Source organism: Aotus nancymaae, unplaced genomic scaffold (genome assembly GCF_030222135.1).
Source record: "Aotus nancymaae isolate 86718 unplaced genomic scaffold, 86718_ANA_hifiasm-v0.15.2.pri h1tg000038l, whole genome shotgun sequence".
NCBI lineage: Eukaryota > Metazoa > Chordata > Mammalia > Primates > Aotidae > Aotus > Aotus nancymaae.
In genome coordinates this window covers 1,657,922-1,681,149 of record NW_026988452.1, presented here as the reverse complement: position 1 = coordinate 1,681,149, position 23,228 = coordinate 1,657,922, and the positions used below count along the sequence as shown (strand labels likewise).

At 43.3% G+C, this 23,228-nt stretch overlaps 1 protein-coding gene and 1 non-coding gene across 2 annotated transcripts in view; both read right to left on the bottom strand.

The window, feature by feature from the left end:
• ULK4 (unc-51 like kinase 4) overlaps positions 1–23,228 on the bottom strand; it is a 660,641-nt gene that overhangs the window by 613,594 nt on the left and 23,819 nt on the right. Inside the window, exons 6-14 of the mRNA XM_064360107.1 lie at positions 18,613–18,714; positions 17,657–17,740; positions 14,829–14,904; positions 12,011–12,103; positions 10,414–10,538; positions 10,190–10,259; positions 8,150–8,246; positions 3,857–3,961; positions 695–755 (exon numbers count right to left, since the gene is read on the bottom strand). Coding sequence (XP_064216177.1) covers positions 695–755; positions 3,857–3,961; positions 8,150–8,246; positions 10,190–10,259; positions 10,414–10,538; positions 12,011–12,103; positions 14,829–14,904; positions 17,657–17,740; positions 18,613–18,714 — 813 coding nt within the window. The remainder of the gene's footprint in view (positions 1–694; positions 756–3,856; positions 3,962–8,149; positions 8,247–10,189; positions 10,260–10,413; positions 10,539–12,010; positions 12,104–14,828; positions 14,905–17,656; positions 17,741–18,612; positions 18,715–23,228) is intronic.
• LOC135268189 (U8 small nucleolar RNA) lies at positions 2,338–2,473 on the bottom strand. Its single transcript, XR_010336470.1, has one exon. It is a non-coding gene; the product is annotated as a U8 small nucleolar RNA (small nucleolar RNA).

Here is a 23,228-nt window from a genome sequence, read left to right as displayed (position 1 = left end):
ATCAGTAATTAAATTGATCAATATAACCCCTTAGCTGGTTTATTTAAAGCTAAATATATTTTAAATTTACTTCAAGTAATAGATTCTACTCTAGCCACGATGAATAATTTTCCCCAAATCGAGTTTAACAGCTTAAAATATAATTTGTTAAAAAAAAAAAAACCAGTTTAAGAGATGTAAAAATTTCTGCCATTCACCCTAAATAAGATTGTCATTAGCACAACAGAAACGTACTAATCACCCTGTAAGCATCTCCACTCCCACACCATCTCCACAGTCACAAGCCACCTCGTCCTGCTCTCAAATGTCCCGGTCCTTCCAACGAATCCCAATCCTTCATTGCTGTCCCCAACCCTGTGCACCTACAGCAGCCCATAAATGGCAGAAATTCAACCAGCTCTATGAAGGGAAGGGCAGGAGAAGACCCCCACCCGCTCTACAGGAAAACTTGCCCAGATCTACAGGAACCTCCCCATCCACGAGAGGACAGGGCAGCCCAGACTCAGCTGAGAAATGTCAACAGCTGGCACAAATGAATTACAGATTGTTTACGATTCACCTAACACTGTCCCAAGAATATAACCCACTGCCGAGAAAAAATAAATTTAGTTTTTCACAAATATTCCATTTGCAAATATCATATTTGTATCCATACACAGAGTCTGCATGTTCAATAAGTCTTTTATAATCCTACCTGAATGTGCTGGTAGATGCAATATTTTTGGATCAAATTTAACTGGTGGTTGTTTCATTATCTGCGGTTAAAAAGAAAAAAACAACTTTTCAGACGATTTTTAAGATGGATATCTGTCTCCTTTTAGGTCCCTTATGTCAGATTATAAATCAATGAGGACAAAAAAGCATGCGTAAAATGTGATACTAAAAAAAAAAATAAGAACTCAACAGTGCCTTTCAGATTAAAATATACAAATACAGGTAATAATTTTTTTAATTATTTCAATTGATATCTGTCATAAAATAAAGTTTCATAGAAAAAAATTCATCCCTAGCTCGGCTTCCATTTTAGCTGATTTACCTCTAGGTTAAAAATTCAGTCATTCAAGAAATACCTATTGGGCACCTGCCAAGGTAAGGCTCTATGCCAAATGCTCATGGGAATACCAAGGTAAGAAGACACAATCCCGTTTTCAGAAAGCTGACATTCTAGTTGGGAAGATGAGACAAACATCCATTAAACAACAAAACATTTCCCAATTCAAAACAAGCAGGACGTTACAGACACAACACTGGACAGAAGAATTGTTTTGTAAATAGTAGTGTAGAGAATACAGCAAGCACCTTAGTTGATACAGTTAGGACCAGGTTTACAGAAAAGAAAGAAGGTGGGCTGTCATCTCGAAGGACGGTTAGAACTTTATTGTTATATCAGAGAAGACACCGTTCCAGGAAGCCATAATGGCATGAATTGGAAAGTGCACAATTTATTTGAGAAATGTGAAGAAACCATGTAGATGATTCATGAGCTTAGGACAGCCAGATACTTCATCTTGAGACTTTGACTTAAAAAAGCAACCATCATTTCTATACCTAACTTCTGCAAAACTTCTATATGTGATATTTTTAAAACCTTTACTAATAAAGTAAGTAACCAGCATTATCGTATTTATTGTAGTATTCTTACTAAAATGCATATTCTCATTCTAATCTCATAATCCAAATTCACAGTATCATTCTAATTATGAGAAACGCTTAGACAAAACTAAATTAAGGGACATTCTACAAAACACTCAACCAGTTACTCTTCAAAGTGTCAAGGACTCGAGTCACATATTTTATAACATGTATTACAGAAAAAATACAACAGTTGGGCACAATGGCTCAAGCCTGTAATCCCAGCACTTTAGGAGGCTGAGGCAGGTGGATCATGAGGTCAGGAGTTCAAGACCAGCCTGGCCAAGATGGTGAAACCCCATCTCTACTGAAACTACAAAAATTAGCCAGGCGCGGTGACAGGCACCTGTAATCCCAGTTACTTGGGAGGCTGAGGCAGGAGAATCGCTTGAACCCAGGCGGCAGAGGTTGCAGGGAGCTGAGATCGCACCACTGCAATCCAGCCTGGGCAACAACACAGTGAGACGGCGTCTCAAAAAAAAAAAAAAAGTGTCAAGGTCATGAAGGACAAAGTCAAGAAATACCGACAAGGCCATGAAAGACTAGGGCAGACTATGCGAGACTAAGGGTGCAGAACACCTAACTGTGATGTGGCATCCGGAACAAAAAGAAAGGACATTAGAGGCAACTGGGAAAGTTCCAGTAAGTTTGGTGGCGTAGTTAACAGCACTACGCTCAGGTTTTCTTCTATTTTTCCCTTTCTTTTTCAGGAAGAAGGATCAATCAGGATATTGCAAGCCCTCATTACACAGAGACGTTAGTCAAGTATCCTACAACCCCGATTACCATATTCCACTGCCCTCCAGAAGGAGGAACAGGTAAGGGTTATCCCGCCCGACTAACTACAGCAGTGTCAATTCCCAGGCCTTGCTAACTAGACGACAGACCTGTGTGATGTCAGCTAAAAGCAGCTGGGCAAAAGGTCCACAGGAACCCTCAACTTCTCCTAAGACTAAAAGCAGTTTAAAACAAAAAGTTCAACACAAAAATTTCCACTCACTAAGGCTTCCCAGAAACTATCAAATATGGTTACAAGAGGAAAACAAGACACAGAATATTGTCTAAAGCAAGCCTGTCCAACAGGCAGCCCAAGACGGCTTTGAATGTGCCCCAACACAAATTTGTAAACTTCCTTAAAACATTTTAAGATTTTTCTGCAATTTTTTTGCTTTTTTAGTTCATCAGCTATCATTAGTGTACTTTATGTGTGGCCCAAGACAATTCCTCTTCCAATGTGGCCCAGGGAAGCCAATATTAGACACCCCTGGGAAAGATACCACACACTGTCCTAGAAAGACCACTCTGAAAATGCCCCAATGCACATCAAACTTAGCGTAATAAAGTTGCTCCGCCAGACATGTTAACTCACAAAAAGAATTAGCTCCATTATGAAAAATAGCTAAAAAATCTATATGAAATGCTATCTAGAAAATAAACATGAATCCAAGAATCCCTGTGGTCTAAAGCACAATAATGTTCCCAATGAGATGTAAGAAAAAAGTCATGAATTAATACAGAAAAAGACATTTTAAAAAGAAAAAGCAGAAAACTTAACATAGAGAATCATCAGTAGTGGAACGTGAGCATGGTGTGGAGCTAGAGGTCAAGACGAAACAGAGGGACCTAGAAATGAATTTGTGTTTTAGAGTAGATCCTCATTATCTATCCCCCAGCCATAAAGTATTATTGGCACTGGTTTGGAATTACACTGTGAACCATGACCCCTCCAGCCCCCCCGTGTCTCCCCACCGTCTCCCCTGCAGTCTCAACCAGTGAGAGGCGAGGGCTTCCGTGTGATCCGCCTGCCCAGCCAAGCCTGCTGAGCACTGCCCTCTGACTGCCTCTGCCTTCAAAATACATCAGAGACTAAAATATTTAGAGTGGTTCGCAGTAGTGCATGCGGAGAAACAAAGGGATGAGAGCTAAGGTCTGAGGCCAGGAGGGTGGCAGCGCCTCCGTGGCACGTGGAAGGAAGCCGCAGTGAGAGGCGGAGCTGACTCATCAAAACGCAGGAGAGAAAACTTCCAACTCCAGTGACGTGGAGGTAAGGCAGAGGAAAGGGCTGCCGACAGGAGATGCAGACAGGCAGCACAGCAAATGAAACAGAAGCAGATGAGAGGAACAGGAAAGGTCACACAGTAAACAACGCTCTGAACGAAAACCTCACGCGCATTTCGGATCTCAGTGAGGTCTACACCTCAGTGGTTAGCGTGTCTTTCCACACCTTTGGATTGTCGATAATGGGGGTGACAACAAGATCTGAGTCCGTGTAGATAAGCTCTCTCATCTGGGATTCCAGGTCCTGCTGACTCAGGTGTCCACTTGTAACCTGAAATTGGAACGAAAATTAGACTTCATTTCTGCGACTAATGTAGAGCTTCAGAAGACTGAACTAGTAAGAAGCTGAGGAATACACCATGGCCAGAGGTCGCCTAGATCGAAGCGCTTCAACTGCTATTCAAGACACCTGCAGTCTCATTTGCTTTTCACAAAATCCCTAAACTATAGGTACCATCGTTCCCATTTTACAGATAAAAAATAAGACTCTGCGAAAGTAACTGAATTGCTCATGTTGCCAGTAAGGCTGGAGAAGAAAAAAGATCTTTACAGTCCAATGTTCTAAGCTGTGATAACACAAATTGGTTTTTCCATTAATTACCAGCACGGCTGGTTTTTTTTGTTTTTTTTTTTTTTTGAGACCAACTCTCACTCCATCACACAGGCTGCAGTGCAGTGGCGCACACTCAACTCACTGCAACCTCTGTCTCCCAGGTTCAAGTGATTCTCCTGCCTTGACCTCCCAAGTAGTAGAATTACAGGTGCACGCCACCATGCCCAGCTAATTTTTATATTTTTACTAAAGATGAGGTTTCACCATGTTGGCCAGGCTGGTCTCAAACTCCTGGCCTCAGGTGATCTGCCTGCCTCGGCCTCCCAAAGTGCTGGGATTACAGGCGTGAGCCACTGCGCCTTACCCACGGCTTTAGTTTTCATTCACAGAATGCTAATCAATTTATTTCCGCTTTACAGAATATTCAATGTGAAGCTGAAGCTGTAACACACACATACAAAATTTCAGACTTAAATACAGACCTGTTACCTGAGTGTTAAACATCAACTATTTATTAAGCCTACTTAGAGCTGATACATAATAAAATGAATCACCAGACATTCACCATCAGTTATTCCTTAGAGATGGTTCTTTGTGCTCTATTTAAATATAATTTGTACTCCTAGTACTATGCCTCAGTATTTGCCAACAAGGAAAAAAAAAGGATTTATGCTTAAGAACGTAAAAGAAACAATGACTAGCAAACTAAAACAGAAAAGCAAATCTGTGAAGTAAGGAATAAGAAAAATAAATTATTCAAAACTGAGCAAGGAAGGATCATGGATAAAGGAACAGAGGAGTTCGCCAAGGAAGTTCCTGGAAACCCAAGATGCCCCTTGCAACTCAGACGAAAGACATAGGAAAACACACAAAGAAGCCGGGCGCCAGGCTCACGCCTGTAATCCCAGCACTTTGGGAGGACGAGGCAGGCAGATCACCTGAGGCCAGGAGTTTGAGACCAGCCTGGCCAACACGGAGAAACCCCATATACTAAAAATACAAAAAGTAGCCAGGCATAATGGCATGCACCTGTAATCCCAGCTACTCAGGAGGCTGAGGCAGGAAAATCACTTGAACCTGGGAGGCAGAGGCTGCAGTGATCCAAGACCACACCGTTGCACTCCAGCCTGGGTAACAGAGCGAGACTCTGTCTCAGAAAAAAAGAAAAGGAAAGAAAGAATGTAAGATTAGTAAGGTGGACCAATTAAAAAACTGTATGCAAAAATTAACTTCCTATAGGTAAACTGAATATATGCACAAATGCCAAGTTATAACAAATATCTCACTCAATAGCAAAAATATTAAAATAAAATGTTCAGGAATAGACTAAATGATCAATAATTGTAATGAGATCATAATCATTAAATTAAAAACAATTAAAATAGGTTGAACTTTTGAATAAATATTTATCCAAAGAAAATAGACAAATGGTCAATAAAACACATAAAAAGATACTCAACATCAGCCGAGTGTGGTGGCTCACGCCTGTAATCCCAGCATTTCGGGAGGCCAAGGCAGGCGTATCACCTGAGGTCAGGAGTTCGACACCAGCCTGACCAACATGGTGAAATCCCATCTCTACCAAAAATACAAAAATCAGCTGGGCGTGGTGGTGGGTGCCTGTAATCCCAACAACTGGGGAGGCTGAGGCAGGAGAATCACTTGAACACGGGAGGTGGAGGTTGCAGTGAACCGAGATCACACCATTGTACCCCAGCTTGCGAGATACAGCAAGACTCCATCTCAAAAAAAAAAAAAAAGGTACTCAATATCATTAGCCATCAGGTAAATGCAAATCAAAACTACTAAGACACAGAATTTCACATCTACTAGCAGGACACGGTGACTCATGCCCATAATCCCAGCATGTTGGGAGGCCGAGGAGGTGGGTGGATCATTTGAGGTCAGAAGTTCAAGACCAGCCTGGCCAACATGGTGAAACTACGTCTCTACTAAAAATACAAAAATTAGCTAGATGATAGTGGTGTGTGCCTGTAATCCCAGCTACTCAGGAGGCTGAGGCAGAAGAATAGCTTGAGCCTGGGTGGGGAGGTTGCAATGAGCGAAGATTATGCCAGTGCACTCCAGACTCAAGACTGGGCGACACAGTGAGACCCTGTCTCAATCAATCAGTGGAATGTCACACCTGCTAGACATGAAACAGCATGGCTATCGTAAGAAAGACAATAGCCAACAGGTGAAGCAACCCAGGTCTTCATCAACAGACGGGAAGATAACAAAGCCTATTCAATACATACAAGGGAATATTATTCAGCCTTAAAAACAAATGAAATTCTGGCACATGCTACAACATGGATGAACATTAACTACATTAGGCCAAGTGAACTAAGCCAGGCACAGAAGGGCAAATACGACATGAGACCACTGGTGCCAGCAGTCCCCAAACTTTCTGGCATCAGGAACCAGTTTTGCAGAAGACAGTTTTTCCACAAACCAGGTTGAGGGAAACGATTTGGGGATGATTCAAGCACATTACATTCATTGTGCACTTTTTTTTTTGAGACAGAGTCTCACTCTGTCAGCCAGGCTGGAGTACAGTGGCACGATCTCGGTTTACGGCAACCTCCTCCTCCTGGGTATAAGCAATTCTCCTGCCTCAGCCTCCTGAGCAGCTGGGACTACAGGCACGCACCACCACCCACAGCTAATTTTTGTATTTTTAGTAACACATGTTTTCACCATGTTGGCCAGGATGGTCTTGATCTCCTGACCTCATAATTTGCCCACCTCAGCCTCCCAAAGTGCTGGGATCTCAGGTGTGAGCCACCGTGCCTGGCACAGTGCACTTTATTTCTCTTATTATACACTGTAATATATAATGAAATAATTATACAACTCACTGTAACACAGAATCAGTGGGAGCCCTGAGCTTGTTTTCCTACAACTAAACAGTCCCATCTGGGGGCGACAGAAACACTGACAGATCATCAGGTACTAGATTCTCATGAGGAGCACACAGCCTACATCCCCCACTTGGGCAGCTCACAACAGGGTGCATGCTCCTCTGAGAATGTTTAACGCCACCACTCATCTGACGGGGGTCAGAGCTCAGACGGCAATGCAGGTGCTGGAGAGCGGCTGTGAATACAGACGCTTCACTCACTCGCCCACCGCTCACTTCCCGCCGCGTGGCCTGGTTCCTAAGAGGCCGCGGACCAGCAGCAGTCCATGGCCGGGTTGTGTAGAACGAGCATGGAAAAGAACAGCAGAAACGTGGGGCGGCCGGCGGCAGTGCCTGCTGATGTTGGATGATGAGACAGTTAACTGTGGTGACAGCTGCACACCTCTGAATATGCTACAGGTCCCTGAATTGTACCTTTTTTTTAAGAGGTGGGGTCTCACTCTGTCACCCGGGCTGTCACAGTTCACTGCAGCCTGAAACTCCTGTGCTCAAGCAACCCTCCCACTTCTGCCTCCCATGTGGCGAGGGCTACAGGTGTGTACCACCAAATCCATGTAAAAACACGTACACAAACGTTCACAGCAGCATTTTCATTACAGCCAAAAGGCAGAATCAACCCAGCTAGTTTTTTTTTACTTTTGAGTGAGGACAGGGTCTTGCTAAGTTGACCGGGCTGGTCTCGAACGCCTGGCCTCAAGTGATCCTCCTCCCTCAGCCTCCCAAAGTGCTAGAATGATAATTCACACCCAGCCCTAACTGTGCACCTTAAATGGGTGAATTGTACAGTATGTCAACTGTATCTCAAGGAAGGTCTTACCAAAAAGGTCCACCATGGAGCATCTAAATGGGCTCTCTCTCACAGCACTTACAAAAAAACCCGTAGCCATCGGGAAAGATGACCTTACTGTGAATTTTGGAATCATAAACGTAATTCATTGATCAACTTACAATTATTCTTTTGAGCTTCTACATCTTCTGCTCACCTTGGTCAAAGGAGAAGTCTTCCGTGGTGCACTGTGAGTCACGCCCTCACCAGGACCTACTTCCACTACACTGCTAGTTCTTGGAGTAGGACGAGAACTGAAAAATCCACACCAGTTAACGTTATTCAGATTTCAGAGAGTTCATTCTCTGTTCACTGTTTTCTGGAATAAAACATGTCTCATGAAAACTGGTAGAGTATGATGATTCCATATGATCTCACTAAAAAGTCTAGATCTCATTTGTTTATAAAGTTTTTATAACTGCTATTAATTTCCTGGCTAGTGTATTATTTCTTTTATTTATACTTTCCATGCCATATACAGTATTCTCTTTTTTAACTAGAAACCTTCAAACATTAATTTTTATAAATGTCTTTTGGTACTGACAGGACTAACATAAATAAAATCAATCAGACATTCTACAAGGAATGGAAAATATCTATAGCTGTATGTTAGAAAATTTTCGAAGAGGAAATTACCCTGGCAGCTATTTAAAATAAGTAGCAAGTAAGTTACAGTCCACATGTATTTGTGAGAACCCCTCTACACATATAAGTGCCTGCCATATTGTACGGGCCGGAAATTACCCTGGCACCTATTTAAAATAAGTAGCAAGTAAGTTACAATCTGCATCTATGTGTGAGAACCCCTCCTACACATATAAATGCCTGCCATACTGTACAGGCCACTGCATTTTTCCTGGATCTATGGTTTCAAGCTTTTCACTTTTTTTGTTTTGTTTTGTTTTTTCGAGACGGAGTCTTGCTCTGTCACCCAGACTAGAGTGCGGTGGCATGATCTTGGCTCACTGCAACCACTGCCTCCCCAGTTCAAGCCATTCTCCTGCCTCAGCCTCCTGAGTAGCTGGGATTACAGGTACCTGTCACCACGTCTGGCTAATTTTTGTATTTTTATTAAAGATGTGTTTCACCATCCTGACATTGTGATCCACCTGCCTCGCCCTCCCAAAGTGCTGGGATTATAGGCGTGAGCCAATGCACTGGCCTGAGCTTTTCACATTTTAAGAAATCCTTCCCCTCGGAACACTAACCTTTTTTAATTATTTCCTTCAGGGGCAAGCACAGTGGCTCATGCCTGTAATCCCAGCACTTTGGGAGACCAAGGCAGTCAGATCACTTGAGGTCAGGAATTTGAGATTAGCCTGGCCAACATGGTGAAACCCAGCCTCTACTAAAAATAGAAAAATTAGGCTAGGCACGGTGGCTCATGCCTGTGATCCCAGAACTCTGGGAGGCCGAGGCAAGCAGATCACCTGAGGTCAGAAGTTCAAGACGAGCCTGCCCAATGTGGCAAAACCCCACTTCTACTAAAAATACAAAAATTAGCTGGGAGTGGTAGCAGGTGCCTGTAATCCCAGCTACTCGGGAGGCTGAGGCAAGAGGATCACTTAAACTCAGGAGGTGGAGACTGCAGTGACCCGAGGTCATGCCAATGCACTCCAGCCTGGGCGACAAAGCGACATTCTATCTCAAAAAAAAAAAAATTAGCCAGATGTGGTGGTGCCTGCCTGTAGTCACAGCTACTTGGGAAGCTCAGGCAAGAGAATCACTTGAACAGGCGAGGTGAAGGTTGCAGTGAGCCAAGATCACGCCACTGCACTCCAGCCTGGGCAACAGAAGGAGATCTTGTCTCAAAAGCAAAACGAAACAAACAAGCTGGACTTCTGAAATTTTAGGTTCAATTCTATTTTAAGTTAAACAACAAAATGAAGAGACAGTGACCCTTACAAATGAAATAACAAAGTGAAGAGACAGTAGCCCTTACAAATGTAATAATGAGTTGGTTTGGTAAAATCTAAGTTGGTTTGATTAAAATTTTTCAAATATCCTGTATATAGCAAAACCTACATTTCAGTGGCCAGTACCTAACTGTAACTTTGAAAACAGAGTGAAACTGGAATCTGGCACTAAAATCCCTGTTCTTTATCTCCAGGTAACATGGTTTGCACCAAGAGAGCAAACGCTTTAAGAAAACGTAACTTTTGTCCAGCACTGCTCCCCCTTTTTTCATTTTACCTACCTGAGAAGAAACATGGATTCTTTCAACTGACCCTCCAGAGTACTCTTAGGCCGAAATTCGGTTGGATTTTCTGTTGCAGGAAAGTAGTATGTTATCCAGAAAAGAACAAAAATATCACAGGCAAGGCATAATATAGGCAAGACTTAAAGGGAAATAACACTGAAATGAGGAACTCCCTCAAACAGCATTCTAAGCATCAGGAATGTGCTCAAATAAGAGCTTACCTAGTCTGAAAGAGTGGCCTAGTGGTTGACCACTCTTGTGGCCTTTTGCTTGTCCACTCTGAGGGTTCTGCACAAGCTCCTTGGAATTTTCTGGCCCAGAACACTCCGTCGCGTTTCTGCCATTACTGGAGAAAACCAATACAATCAAAGTGACTTTGGAGTTCTCTATAGTTTTGTGTTAGAAGAAGAGGTTGGAGGCCGGGTGCGGTGGCTCACACCTGTAATCCCAGCACTTTGGGAGGCCAAGGCGAGTGGATCACGAGGTCAAGAGATCGAGACCATCCTGGTCAACATGGTGAAACCCCGTCTCTACTAAAAATACAAAAAATTAGCTGGGCATGGTGGTGAGTGCCTGTAATCCCAGCTACTTGGGAGGCTGAGGCAGGAGAATTGCCTGAACCCAGGAGGTGGAGGTTGCGATGAGCCGAGATCACGCCATTGCACTCCAGCCTGGGTAACAAGAGCGAAATTCCGTCTCAAAAAATAAATAAATAAAAAATAAGAAGAGGTTGGAGAAGATAGTGAAATTACACCTGACACCTGACATTTAGCAAAGCTACAGAACCTCTTAGCTTCATGCCTCACTCACGCACATAGCCGTCAAAGACTGGCAGGACAGCTACATCACTGCAGGCCTTCAAGATCTAGGCTAAAGCCGGGTGTGGTGGCGCACACCTGTAATCCTAGCACTTTGGAAGGGCGAGGCAGATAGACCACTTGAGCTCAGGAGTTCAAGACCAGCCTGGGCAACACAGTGTGACCTTGTCTCTATTTTTTTGTTTTTAACACATTTTTTTAAATTTGAAAAGAAGAAAATAAATAAAAAGATCCAGGCTGACAGACCGTATGGTGGCTCACACCTATAATCCTAGCCCTTTGGGAGGCCAAGGCAGGCAAATCACTTGAGGCCAGGAGTTTGAGACCAGCCTGGGCAACAGGGTGAAACCCTGTCTCTACTAAAAATACAAAGATTAGCTGGGTGTGGTAGCCCATATCTATAGTCTCAGCTACTCAGGATGCTGAGGTGGGAGGATCACCTGAGCCCAGGGAGGTCAAGGCTGCATTGAGCCATGATTGCACCACTGCACTCCTGCCTGGGTAGCAAAGTGAAACACTGTCTCCAAAAAGAAAAAAAAAAAAAAAAAATCCAGGCTGACAAGAACTACATTTTGACATTTTTCTTCCCAATTACCTCATCATGAGGAAGAATGTGGGAAATTACCACTGCTCTTCAATTTTAAATATGGGAATAACACACATTACTTTTGTCAACATTTCATTTCCCAACACAAGTCACATGACCACACCTCACTTAAAGGAGAGAAAAAAGATCCTACCATTTACTTGGGAGGTGGGAAACCAGATTTATTTGGCAACAGAACTAATGACTATCATGTTATATCAATGACTGAAGAACAATCAGAAAATAAGCAAAATCAAGAGCACAAAAATATCATGATTAAACTCCTTAAGCAACCCTTAATTAAACAAATGCTGGGTTTTCTCCTAAGAAAACAGACAAATTCAGGTCACTGATGCTGGATCGTAGAACAGTAATGGGCTTGAGTGTCCCATACACAAAGGTAAGTGTATCTACCTGAGACCAAGGTCGTCGATGCTCGCTTCCGGATCTGCCCCAGCGAAAGCTTTCTTCCAAAATGAATGCTGCAGTAGCCCTGTCCAAGTTAATCTTTATAAAACATAAATGGTAAAACTCTACTTTAACATGATTTGCCATCAAGAATTCCCAAGACACGTCCCAATTGCGCATATCGGATTGTACAATCTGTATCTCCTAAAGGTACACGTGTACCTTTGAAATCATTTTATATTTTATTCTTTCATTTTTGTATGCAATTAACCTCTTTTAGACAGCAAGATCAAAAGAAATAATTCAGAAGACTTAAATGGTACAGAATGAAACAGTCTGTTAACTAAGTATTAGAAGTTTCAGGGTTCAAATGCCATAAAGTCTGGGTTCTCCACCCATTCTAGAAAAAAGGGAGTCTATAAATAAACTGAAACTCTGAAGTAAATATATCAGATATCTATGATCCTGCCATCCTGTATTTTACTTACCCTGACTGACACACTGAAGTTTTGCAACTATTCTGTTAGAACTTCATTCAGGAATAAATAAGAATACGAGGCCAGGCGCAGAGGCTCACACCTGTAATCCCAGCACTTTGGGAGGCCAAGGTGGGCAGATTGCTTGAGTCCAGGAGTTCAAGACCAGCCTGAACAATGTGGCAAAACCACATCTCTACAAAAATTACAAAAATTAGTTGGGTGTGGTGGCCCACACCTATAATCCCAGCTACTTAGGAGGCTGAGGTAGAGAATCTCTTAAGCCTGGAAGGCAGAGGTTGCAGTGAGCCAAGATAACCCCACTGCACTCTAGCCTGAGTGACAGAGTGAGACTCCCCATCTCAGGGGGGAAAAATGATATATATTTTTTCATATTCACATCTTGTTTAGGAGTCAAAATAATATTACCTAGTTAGTTCACTTGCATTAAAGTGACTTTAGGCTGTATTTAAAACTCAGGCTCACTTTCGAAAGATTAAGTTTCACTACTAATAGGGTATACCTCTAGGCATACTCACCAGATTGGGAAAATTAAGCCTGACTGAAATTTTAAAACAAAAAAGAATTTATAGTTGATTAATCATTCAAAATTTCTGTATTAAAGAAAAATTACTTTAATCAAAAGTAAAACACAATAGAAAGAATTTGCAACCACGTATAATATTCCTTTACACAAAAAGCTCTTATGAGTCACTAAAGAAGAAATAAAAATAGCCAAAGAAGTAAAAATCTATTTTCATCCCCCAAACAGCAAAAAATGTAGATCAACAAGGCACACTGCAGGTGACAGCGGGAGGGGAGGAGCTTTTTAACACACCGTTGCTGGAAGCGTACGTCAGCACCTGTTCCCAGAATGCAGGACATGTATCCAACTTTCTAAGAGCTCTTGGCCTTTAGCCAGCCATTCCACTTGGAGAAATCCACATGAAAGAGATCACTACCCAAGTAAACCCCCAAAAATGAAAAACATTCACAAAAGGATATTTACTGTTAACAATGTATATAGTATTTCAAATCAGAAGGCATTCTAAATGTCTACTTTTTTGTAGATAATTGTGTATACATTCTACAGCCATTTAAAATGACCAAGCAGCCAGGCACAGTGGCTAGCATCTGGTGTCCCCGCACTTTGGGAGGCCAAAGCAGGCAGAATTGCCTGAGGCCAGTTCAAGACCAGCCTGGCCAACATCGTGAAACCCCATCTCTACTAAAAACACAAAAATTAGCTGAGTGTGGTGGCATGTGCCTGGAATCCCAGCTACTTGGGAGGCTGAGGCACGAGAATCACTTGAACTCGGGAAGGAGAGATTGCAGTGTACCAAGACTGCACCACCCACTCCAGCCCGGGTGACAGAGCAAGACTCAGAAATGGAAATGGAAAAATATGCATAATGTACCATGAGAGAAAAACGTAGGTTACGGAGTAGTCCCATGTAAGCAAAACATTATACAGCCCAGGGTTATAAATGTAGGAATATGTGGATACACCATCTGAAATAAATTAGGTATAGTTACATCTTATCAAAAGATGTCTGAAAAATTATCCACCAAAATAACACTAATCTAATGTAAGTAAAAGATGTTTGTCCTACAGCTTATACAAAAGTCATCATTTCCTTCTGCAGTTTTAAATATATATTTAATAAAACAATGGATTCTTATACATGCTACACTAAATTTATTCCCTGTTTTATAAACTGAACCCTCCTCCCATCCCCGCTCCAAGTTATCCAATGACAGAACCAGAATCAGAAACTAGCTGCCTGGACCTCTTTCCCACTCGGGGTCACCTCCCAGGCTCCCCATCCTGTGTCTCGACAACGGTTTCCAACGTGGCCGTCGCCGCAACACAGAAAATGCACCATGTGCCTATCATCCTGTCACTTAATATCCCCATTATGACGGGACTGTCATAAAAACAGGTCGCATTAAATATCACTCAGTTAACAGTACCTTAACTCGACAATATCACCCCTAGGTCGATAAACAGTTTTAGCCTGAAATACACGATAAAAGAAATGGCACTTCTTGGACTGGGGAGTTTTAAGAAAATTTTTCAGCTATTTAATACGTGAAAGGAGAAACTGACTTCAAAAATTCCTCTTGATTAAAAACACCTGCCAATGAGAGAAAACCTTTTAATCCAAAGTCAGACTTCTTTAAAAAATAATAATTTGAATAGCTATTTGTATATTTAGAACAGCACCATTTTAGAAGTACATAAAAGGGGGAAGAGATTCCACTATTGATTCCCATTAAAATACTGTCCCTTACTCCATTTGCAGAACCCTAAAGAAACATTTTTAAAAACTGAAATACTGCCCTACCTTTTTTGAGGATCTCTTTGAAGTAACCCATCGAGCAAATTGATAAAATCTGAAGAAGCTTTAGGAAGAGAAGAATCTATAAACAAATTAATTTCCAAGAAAAAATAAGTAGTAAATACATACCAATTTTATTTTTATATTCTACATTAACATTTAAAGTAACAGTATTATAAACACATAAATTATTCATAAGAGAACACTGACTCCATTAGCAACAATTATATCCTCTATTTAATGAGGAGGATGGGGGGGTACAGAACACAAAGATTAAAAACATTTTTTCAGTCCAGGCGCAGTGGCTCACGCCTGTAATCCCAGCACTTTGGGAGGCCGAGGCGGGTAGATCACAAGGTCAAGAGATCGAGACCAGCCTGGTCAACATGGTGAAACCCCGTCTCTACTAAAAATACAAAAAATTAGTTGGGCATGGTGGCACGTGCCTGTAATCCCAGCTACTCGGGAGGCTGAGGCAGAAGAATTGCCTGAACCCAGGAGGCGGAGGTTGCGGTGAGCCGAGATCGCGCCATTGCACTCCAGCCTGGGTAACGAGCGAAACTCCATCTCAAAAAATAAAAATAAAATAAATAAATAAATAAAAATAAAAACATTTTTTCCTAGATCACAAAAAAGAAATGTAAATCTCAGCTGGCATGGTGGCTCACACCATAATCCCAGCACTTTGGGAGGCTGAGGTGGGTGGATCACCTGAGGTCGGAAGTTTGAGACCAGCCTGACCAACATGGAGAAACCCTGTCTCTACTAAAAAAAAAATTAGCCAGGCATGGTCACACATGCCTGTAGTCGCAGCTACTCAGGAGGCTGAGGCAGGAGAACTGCTTGAACCTGGGAGGCGGAAGTTGTGGTGAGCCAAGACTGAGCTATTGCACTCCAGTCTAGGCAATAAGAGTGAAACTCCGTCTTGAAAAAGAAACGCAAATCTCAAAAACTAAGTCTTAACAAACCTCTAAGCCTTCTCTTTACTGAACAATGCCAATAGGGATCACCAGCTTAACAAACTCAAACACTTGTCTTCAACTATTCTGGGTTTTTTTTTTTTTTGAAACAGGATCTTGCTCTGTCACCCAGGCTGGAGTGTAGGGGCACGATCATGGTTCATTCCAGCCTCTACCTCCTGGGCTCAAGTGATCCTCTCACCCCAGCCTCCGGAGTAGCTGGGACTACAGGCATGCACCACCACACCTGGCTAATTTTTGTTGATTTTTTTGTAGAGATGGGGGTCTCACTATGCTGCCTAGGTTAGTCTCAAACTCCTGGGCTCAAGTGATCTACCTGCCTTGGTCTCCTGAAGTGCTAGAATTATAAGTAAGCCACTGCGCCCAGCTCAACATTTTTTTTATATAGAGTTTCACTCTTGTTGCCCAGGCTGGAGTGCAATGGCGTGATCTTGGCTCACTGCAACCTCCACCTCCCAGGTACAAGCGATTCTCCTGTCTCAGCCTCTCAAGTAGCTTGGATTACAGGCATGCACCACTATGCCTGGCTAATTTGTTTGTATTTAGTAGAGATGGGGTTTCACCATGTTAGTCAGGCTGGTCACTAACTCCTGACCTCAGGTGATCTACCCACCTCGGCCTCCTAAAGTGCTAGGATCACAGGCGTGAGCCACCATGCCTGGCCCCAGCTCAACTATTAATTATACTTTATTCTTTAAAGTATTCCTAACTTGAACAACTTAGATTATAATCTCAGTACTGCATTATAATGTACTATGATTAGAATATCTGCAATCCCTCTTTTAAGATTTTTAACAGAAATAAAAAGCATTACATTACGACACTGTCCAATACCACTAATCTCATAATATTTTGTCTTTTTAAATTAGTTATATGCCATATCCAGGTCATCAGTCTATGGTTAAAAGTCGTAGTAACAGCTACACACTGTGGTTTCTATTTGAAATCTCAGCACTTTGGAAGGCCAAGGTAGGCGGGTCACTCACGGCCAGGAGTTCGAGACAAGCCTAGGCAACATAGCAAGTCCCCGTCTCCACAAAACAATTCAAAAATTAGCCATTCCCGGTGGTGCGCACCTATAGACCCAGCTACTCAGGAGGCTGACTGAACCACTGCACTCCAGCCTGAGTGATGCAAAAGAATGCTGTGTCTCAAAAAAATATATATACATATATATATATATATTTATGTGTATATATATCTACACACACGTACAATACACATATATACAGCAAAGATTTTTGTAGAATCCTGTTTTCATTTATGGGTCTTAAGATAAACTTTAACGATGTACAGCAAAACGTTTTACCACATTTGTGCCTTTTTTCTTTCCTTAAAATTATTCCTGATGATAGACTGTTATATTAACCACAATTTATATGATTAAAGTTCCAACACTTTAAAAATACCACAACTGTATATGATTTTAAAGATTTTTAAAACTTATAAGGGTAGCATTCTGACTCATCAAGATAAGGAAATGGCGGATTTGTTCCTATTCCAACAGGAGACAGATAACCACACGGGAACTGACTACAAAGCGCGTGCTCCGTACAAAAAGCTCTATCACATAGGGTTTCAGATGCTGACTTCTTTGAGCTATACATTTTTTATATAGATGCACAAAATAATTTGTTTTTAAAAACGGGAAATGTACCAGCACTTCGTTCTCTGTTTCAGTATCTTTAAAAAAATGGCAAAGGAAACACTAACATTTCTAAAAATATCAACTTGGAATCATTTATAAAAGATAACTCCGGGGAGTTACGAATCCATAAAAGCAAACTGTGGATAAAGGCACACTTTATTCAGTGTAAAATGTCAATTAATTCCATTTATCACAAGAAATCTTACCTTTCGGAATAGGTGGCAAAGGCTCTTCATATAAGATCTTTTCAGTTAATTCTGAAATACTTTCTGAGAAGAATGGAGGTTTTCCTGAAATCACATGAAAACTTGCAAAATTAAAGAAGTTTGCTATCACAAACAATTCTAATTTCAACTACAGATATTTCAAGATTATACAACTTATGGAAAAAATATACAGCAATAGCTAATTATTTAATGCCTCGTATGTACCAGGCACTGTCTATATATTTTCTATTTATCTTAGCTCAAATGCATCATCATCCTAACAAATACACAAACACACATACGGACCACTACTGGGAACTATCGTTGGCATGGGCCACTCATCACATCCGAATAACACACAGGTGCAAGCCATCTTCACAAAAATGTCTAACAATTGCACTTTTTGAGTTAGGCACATTTCAGCATTCCAGATTATTACCATGAAAAATTACCTATTTTTCAAAAAGTTCCTAGGAATCTGCCTACGCCTAGATACCAAACAGCTCAGCCAAAATCAGTATAAATAAAAATTTAATAAAGTCAGTTTTTTAGCTGGGCACAGTGGCTCACACCTATAATTTCAGAATCTTGGGAGGCCGAAGCAGATGGATCACTTGAGGCCAGGCATTCAAGACCAGCCTGGCCAACATAGTGAAACCCTGTCTCTACTAAAAATACAAAAAATAGCCAGGTATGGTGGCAGGCGCCTGGTACCTCAGCTACTCAGGAAGCTGAGGCAGGAGAATCGCTTGAACCCAGGAGGCAGAGGCTGCAGTGAGCCGAGACTGTACCAGTGCACTCCAGCCTGGGTGACAGAGCAAGACTCTCTCTCAAAAAAAAAAAAAAAAAAATCAGGTGTTTTGACATCTTACAGGTAAAACACCCACAAACTATAGCCTTAACCTGGTTTTGTTTTAGTCAAGCTCTGATTTTCTACTTGTGCCGGAAACAATTACCTGAAAACATTTCATAAAGCAGACAACCCAAAGACCAGAGGTCGCTGGAGATGGAGAAGTCGGTACCCCTCACAACTTCTGGCGCTGTATACATAGGAGATCCTAAAAGCAGAGCATGAAGAACAACTCTGTTAGGCATCTGTACTGCTGCCAACACGGACCCACCTAGGAGAGGCCTGGCGAGATGCAAAGGGGCAGGAGAGGAACACACGCACGCACGAATAAAACGTCACGTGCATTTCGCATTTGTAAATGTTTTCTAATTTTAAGCTTACATTTTGCAGATGGGTGTGAATTTATTAAAATCTTTTAAATTTCAATTAGAATAGTTTAAGTCGAGCAGCAGTAACAACCCCAACGTCCCACTGGCTTCATTGCAAAGGTTTATCTATCACTTAACATGTCCATATCGAAGACCCAGGATAACAGTGGCTCCGGCTCCGCCACGCTTCCTCAGTTGGAGGCAGGGAGAAAGAACGCAGCTGACTCAACACTGGCTCCCACCTCAAAGTCACTCACGTCACTTCTGCTCACACGCACTGGCTCTGACCAGGGGGAGGGTGCAATCCTACCGTGCATCCAGGAGAATCAGAAACACTGCGTGAAAAGCACTCATGTGTGCCACATACACTTTATACAAAGTTTAACATTACATAGAAATTTCCTACCTTAGAGCCTGAAAGTCCCCTCATTCACTGACAAGGGAAAAGGAAGCTTTACAGGGGTACATAAGCTCCACTTCCTCACACAGCTGGGCGCTGCAGAGCACCCGCCAAGGCCAGGGTCCTTGTCCCTCCCTGGTGCACACTCTGTCCATTCCATCTAACAAACTCCCACCTCCCAGGGAGAATCTTTTCTCTAGGAAGTAAGTAATCTCCAATGATCTGGAAACAAAATTCCGCTGAGGTAGGCCTTCCAGCAAACCCTACATCCAGAGCCACGACAGCCAGATCAGCAGCTTCGTGTGCCCTGACGGGTGACTGCAAAGTTCTCCTGTGGAGGCTTTCCGCTGTGCTCTCACGCTGCACACACATCCATGGAAGGTATATTTGCCTGCACGAGATGTTGAGGAAACAGAGACAAATGACGCCCATTGAATGCCCTTGTGGTCTGCCCAATGCTAAACAGATGTTTCGTTAATATTTGTCGAATATGAGTATTTGTTTGCCCGTCCTTACTTCCAATACCTAGAACATGCCTAAACTAGTCAAATTAAGAAATAAATGTGGGCCAGATGCTGTGGCTCACACCTGTAATCCCAGCACTTTGAGAGGCTGAGGCAGGCAGATCACCTGAGGCCAGTAGTTCAAGACCAGCCTGATCAACATAGTGAAACCCCATCTCTACTAAAAACACAAAAATTAGCTGGGCGTGGTAGAGGGTTCCTGTAATCCCAGCTACACGGGAGGCTGAGGCAGGAGTGTGACATGGTAAAAGCCCCATAAAACCTCATACCTCAACCATACCTCGGCTTTCTGTTGAAACTGCTTTCTGTAACCCAAATGTGAATAAGTAATTAAGGACTGTAATTTCCACCCTACCCAGACAATGTGTAAGCAAATGCTAATCTTGACTTTTGTGAACCACTTAAGTAACAATGAGAATGTCAAAAAGTCCCCTGGCCCTCAGAGAGTCCGGAGCCCCTCTCCCTCATCTTTGCCCAGGAATCCACTGGAATGTCCGGAGCCCCTCACCCTCATCTTCACTCAGGAATCCACTGGAATGTCCAGCGCCCCTCACCCTCATCTCCACCCAGGAGGTGATTTACAGAATCCACTAGCCCTGGCCGGGCGCGGTGGCTCACGCCTGTAATCCCAGCACTTTGGGAGGCCGAGGCGGGTGGATCACGAGGTCAAGAGATCGAGACCATCCTGGTCAACATGGTGAAACCCCGTCTCTACTAAAGATACAAAAAATTAGCTGGGCACGGTGGTGCGTGCCTGTAATCCCAGCTACTCAGGAGGCTGAGGCAGGAGAATTGCCTGAACCCAGGAGGCGGAGGTTGCGGTGAGCCGAGATCGCGCCATTGCACTCCAGCCTGGGTAACAAGAGCGAAACTCCATCTCAAAAAAAAAAAAAAGAATACACTAGCCCTCAGAATGTCTGAAGCCCCTCAGCCCCACCCCTGCCCCTCACTCTCACTCCCGAGGTAGTTTTACGGGTATAAAAGGTCTTGACACCCTCCTTTCGGGGCCACGGGTTGGAGAGATGCGAGTCCTCCGTGGCCACCGGCAATAAAGACCCTGCAATTTGGCATACTCTTGTCTTGGTGTTGACTTTCTATGCTTGGGCCAGTACGACAGGAGAATCGCTTGAACCTAGTAGGTGAAGGTTGCAGTGAGCCAAGATCACACTGCTGCACTCCAGCCTGTGTAACAAAGCAAGGCTCTGTCTCAAAAAGTACACAAATGTGGAATTAACAAATAAATGCACTAATGAACAATGGAATTAAAGTCCCTGGGTTCACACACAAATGGGTAGAAAACAAACACACCGAACAGTATATTATTACACGGTAAGTTAAACGGTTTATGCACAAAACATTATGAAAGTTATAAAAGAATACAACACTTAAGTATTCAGTCTGATAAAATCTTGGCCCCCAGACAGACAAAGAAGTAAGAAAGTCTTTCTCAACAAAGCTGAAGCCAGGCTGGGTGCAGGGCTCACGACTGTAATCCCAGCACCTTGGGAGCCGAGGCGGGAGGATCACCTGAGGTCAGGAGTTCAAGACCAGCCTGGCCAACATGGCAAAACCCCATTTCTACTAAAAATACAAAAATTAGCCGGGCATGGTGGCACACGCCTGTAGTCCCAGCTACTCGGGAGGCTGAGGCAGGAGAACTGCTTGAACCCAGAAGGTAGACGCTGCAGTGAGCCGAGATCGTGCCAACGCACTCCAGCCTGGGCAACAGAGCGAGACTCCATCTCAAAAATAATATTTAAATTAAATTAAATTTTTAAAACTGAAAGCTGAAGCGGGGCTGGGTACAGTGGTACAAGCCTGTGGTCCCAGCTACTTGGAGGGCCAAGGCAGGAGGCTCACTGAGGCCAGGAGTTTGAGATGAGCCTGGGCAGCACAGCAAACTCCAGTCTACAAAAACTGTTAGGCATTTACCAGGCATGGTGGCACACATCTGCAGTCCCAGCTACTCAGGAGGCTGAGGTGGGGGATCGCTTCAGTCCAGGAGCTCAAGGTCAGAGTGAGCTACGATCATGCCACTGCAAGAGGAAGGGAAGGGAGCAGAGGGGAGGAAATGGGAGAAAAGAGAGAAACGAGAAGCGAAAGCGTAAGGGCGCGGTGCGAGCAGCTGTACGACACCTGCAGGAAACTGTGAAGACAGCGTGTTGCTGGAACATAAGGCCAAGGGTGGGGTTAAGGGGTGAGGCAGGTGGGGGACTGGGGGGTGATGGGGAAGATGGGATGAGAACTGTTAGTCTGGGTCCCCCAAGAAGCAGTCACCAAGACAAGATTAACCACACAAGGATTTTATTACAGGAAGCACCTATGAGAAAAACATGGGGAAATCTGCTCAGACTACAATGTACTATGGACTTCAAGCAAAGAGAAAGGGAAGGAAGATTAGATGAAATCATCCTTAGACAGATGCCATGAAGTCTTAAGAAAGTTCTTCAGGGTCATCAAGAATCCCTGAACCAGGCCAGGCACGGTGGCTCACGCCTGTAATGCCAACACTTTGGGAGGCCGAGGTGGGCGGATCATCTGAGTTCAGGAGTTTGAGACCGGCCTGGGCAACATGGTGAAATCTCAACTCTAATACAAATACAAAAAAATTAGCCAGCCATGCTGGCAGGCACCTGTAACCCCAGCTACACGGGAGGCTGAAGCAAGAGAATCATCTGAACCTGGGAGGCAGAGGTTGCTGCACTGAACCAAGATCACGCCACTGCACTCCAGCCTGGGCAACAAGAGTGAGATTGTGCTACAAAAAAAAAAAAAAAAAAAAAAAAATCACTGAACCAGGCTGGGCACAGTGGCCCATGTCTGTAATCCCAGCACTTTGGGAGGCCAAGGCGGGCAGATCACTTGAGGTCAGGAGTTTGAGACCAGCCTGGCAAACATGGTAAAACCCTATCTCTACTAAAAATACAAAAATTAGCTGGGCGTGGTGGTGGTTTGTGCCTGTAATCCCAGCTACTCAGGAGGCTGAGGCAGAAGAATTGCTAGAACCCAGAGGAAGAGGCTGCAGTGAGCTGAGATCACGCCACTGCACTCCCACCTGGGCAACAGAGCAAGACTCCATCTCAAAATAATAATAATAATAATAATAATCCCTGAAGCGATGTCGGCCACTAGAGTGCGTCCCAGGAGTAGGCCTGCCTTACTGTCCCCTCCAAGCTCAGTCATTAGCTGGGTGCAGTCATGAGAAGCTGGTCTCACGGCCAAAGCACTGGTGGATTTCCTCAAGCAGGTGGAGGCCTTGCTCAGTTGCACCTGCAGCTGAAGGACAGTGAAACACATTCTTGTGGCCACCGCAAGAACAGACAGGCAATGCGGGACCAGATCCTGGAACTGGAACTCTAACCTGCAGGTAGGCGATCCTAAATTTGAAACTTTTCATAAATCAGCCCAGATTTATAATTTCTCTCAATCA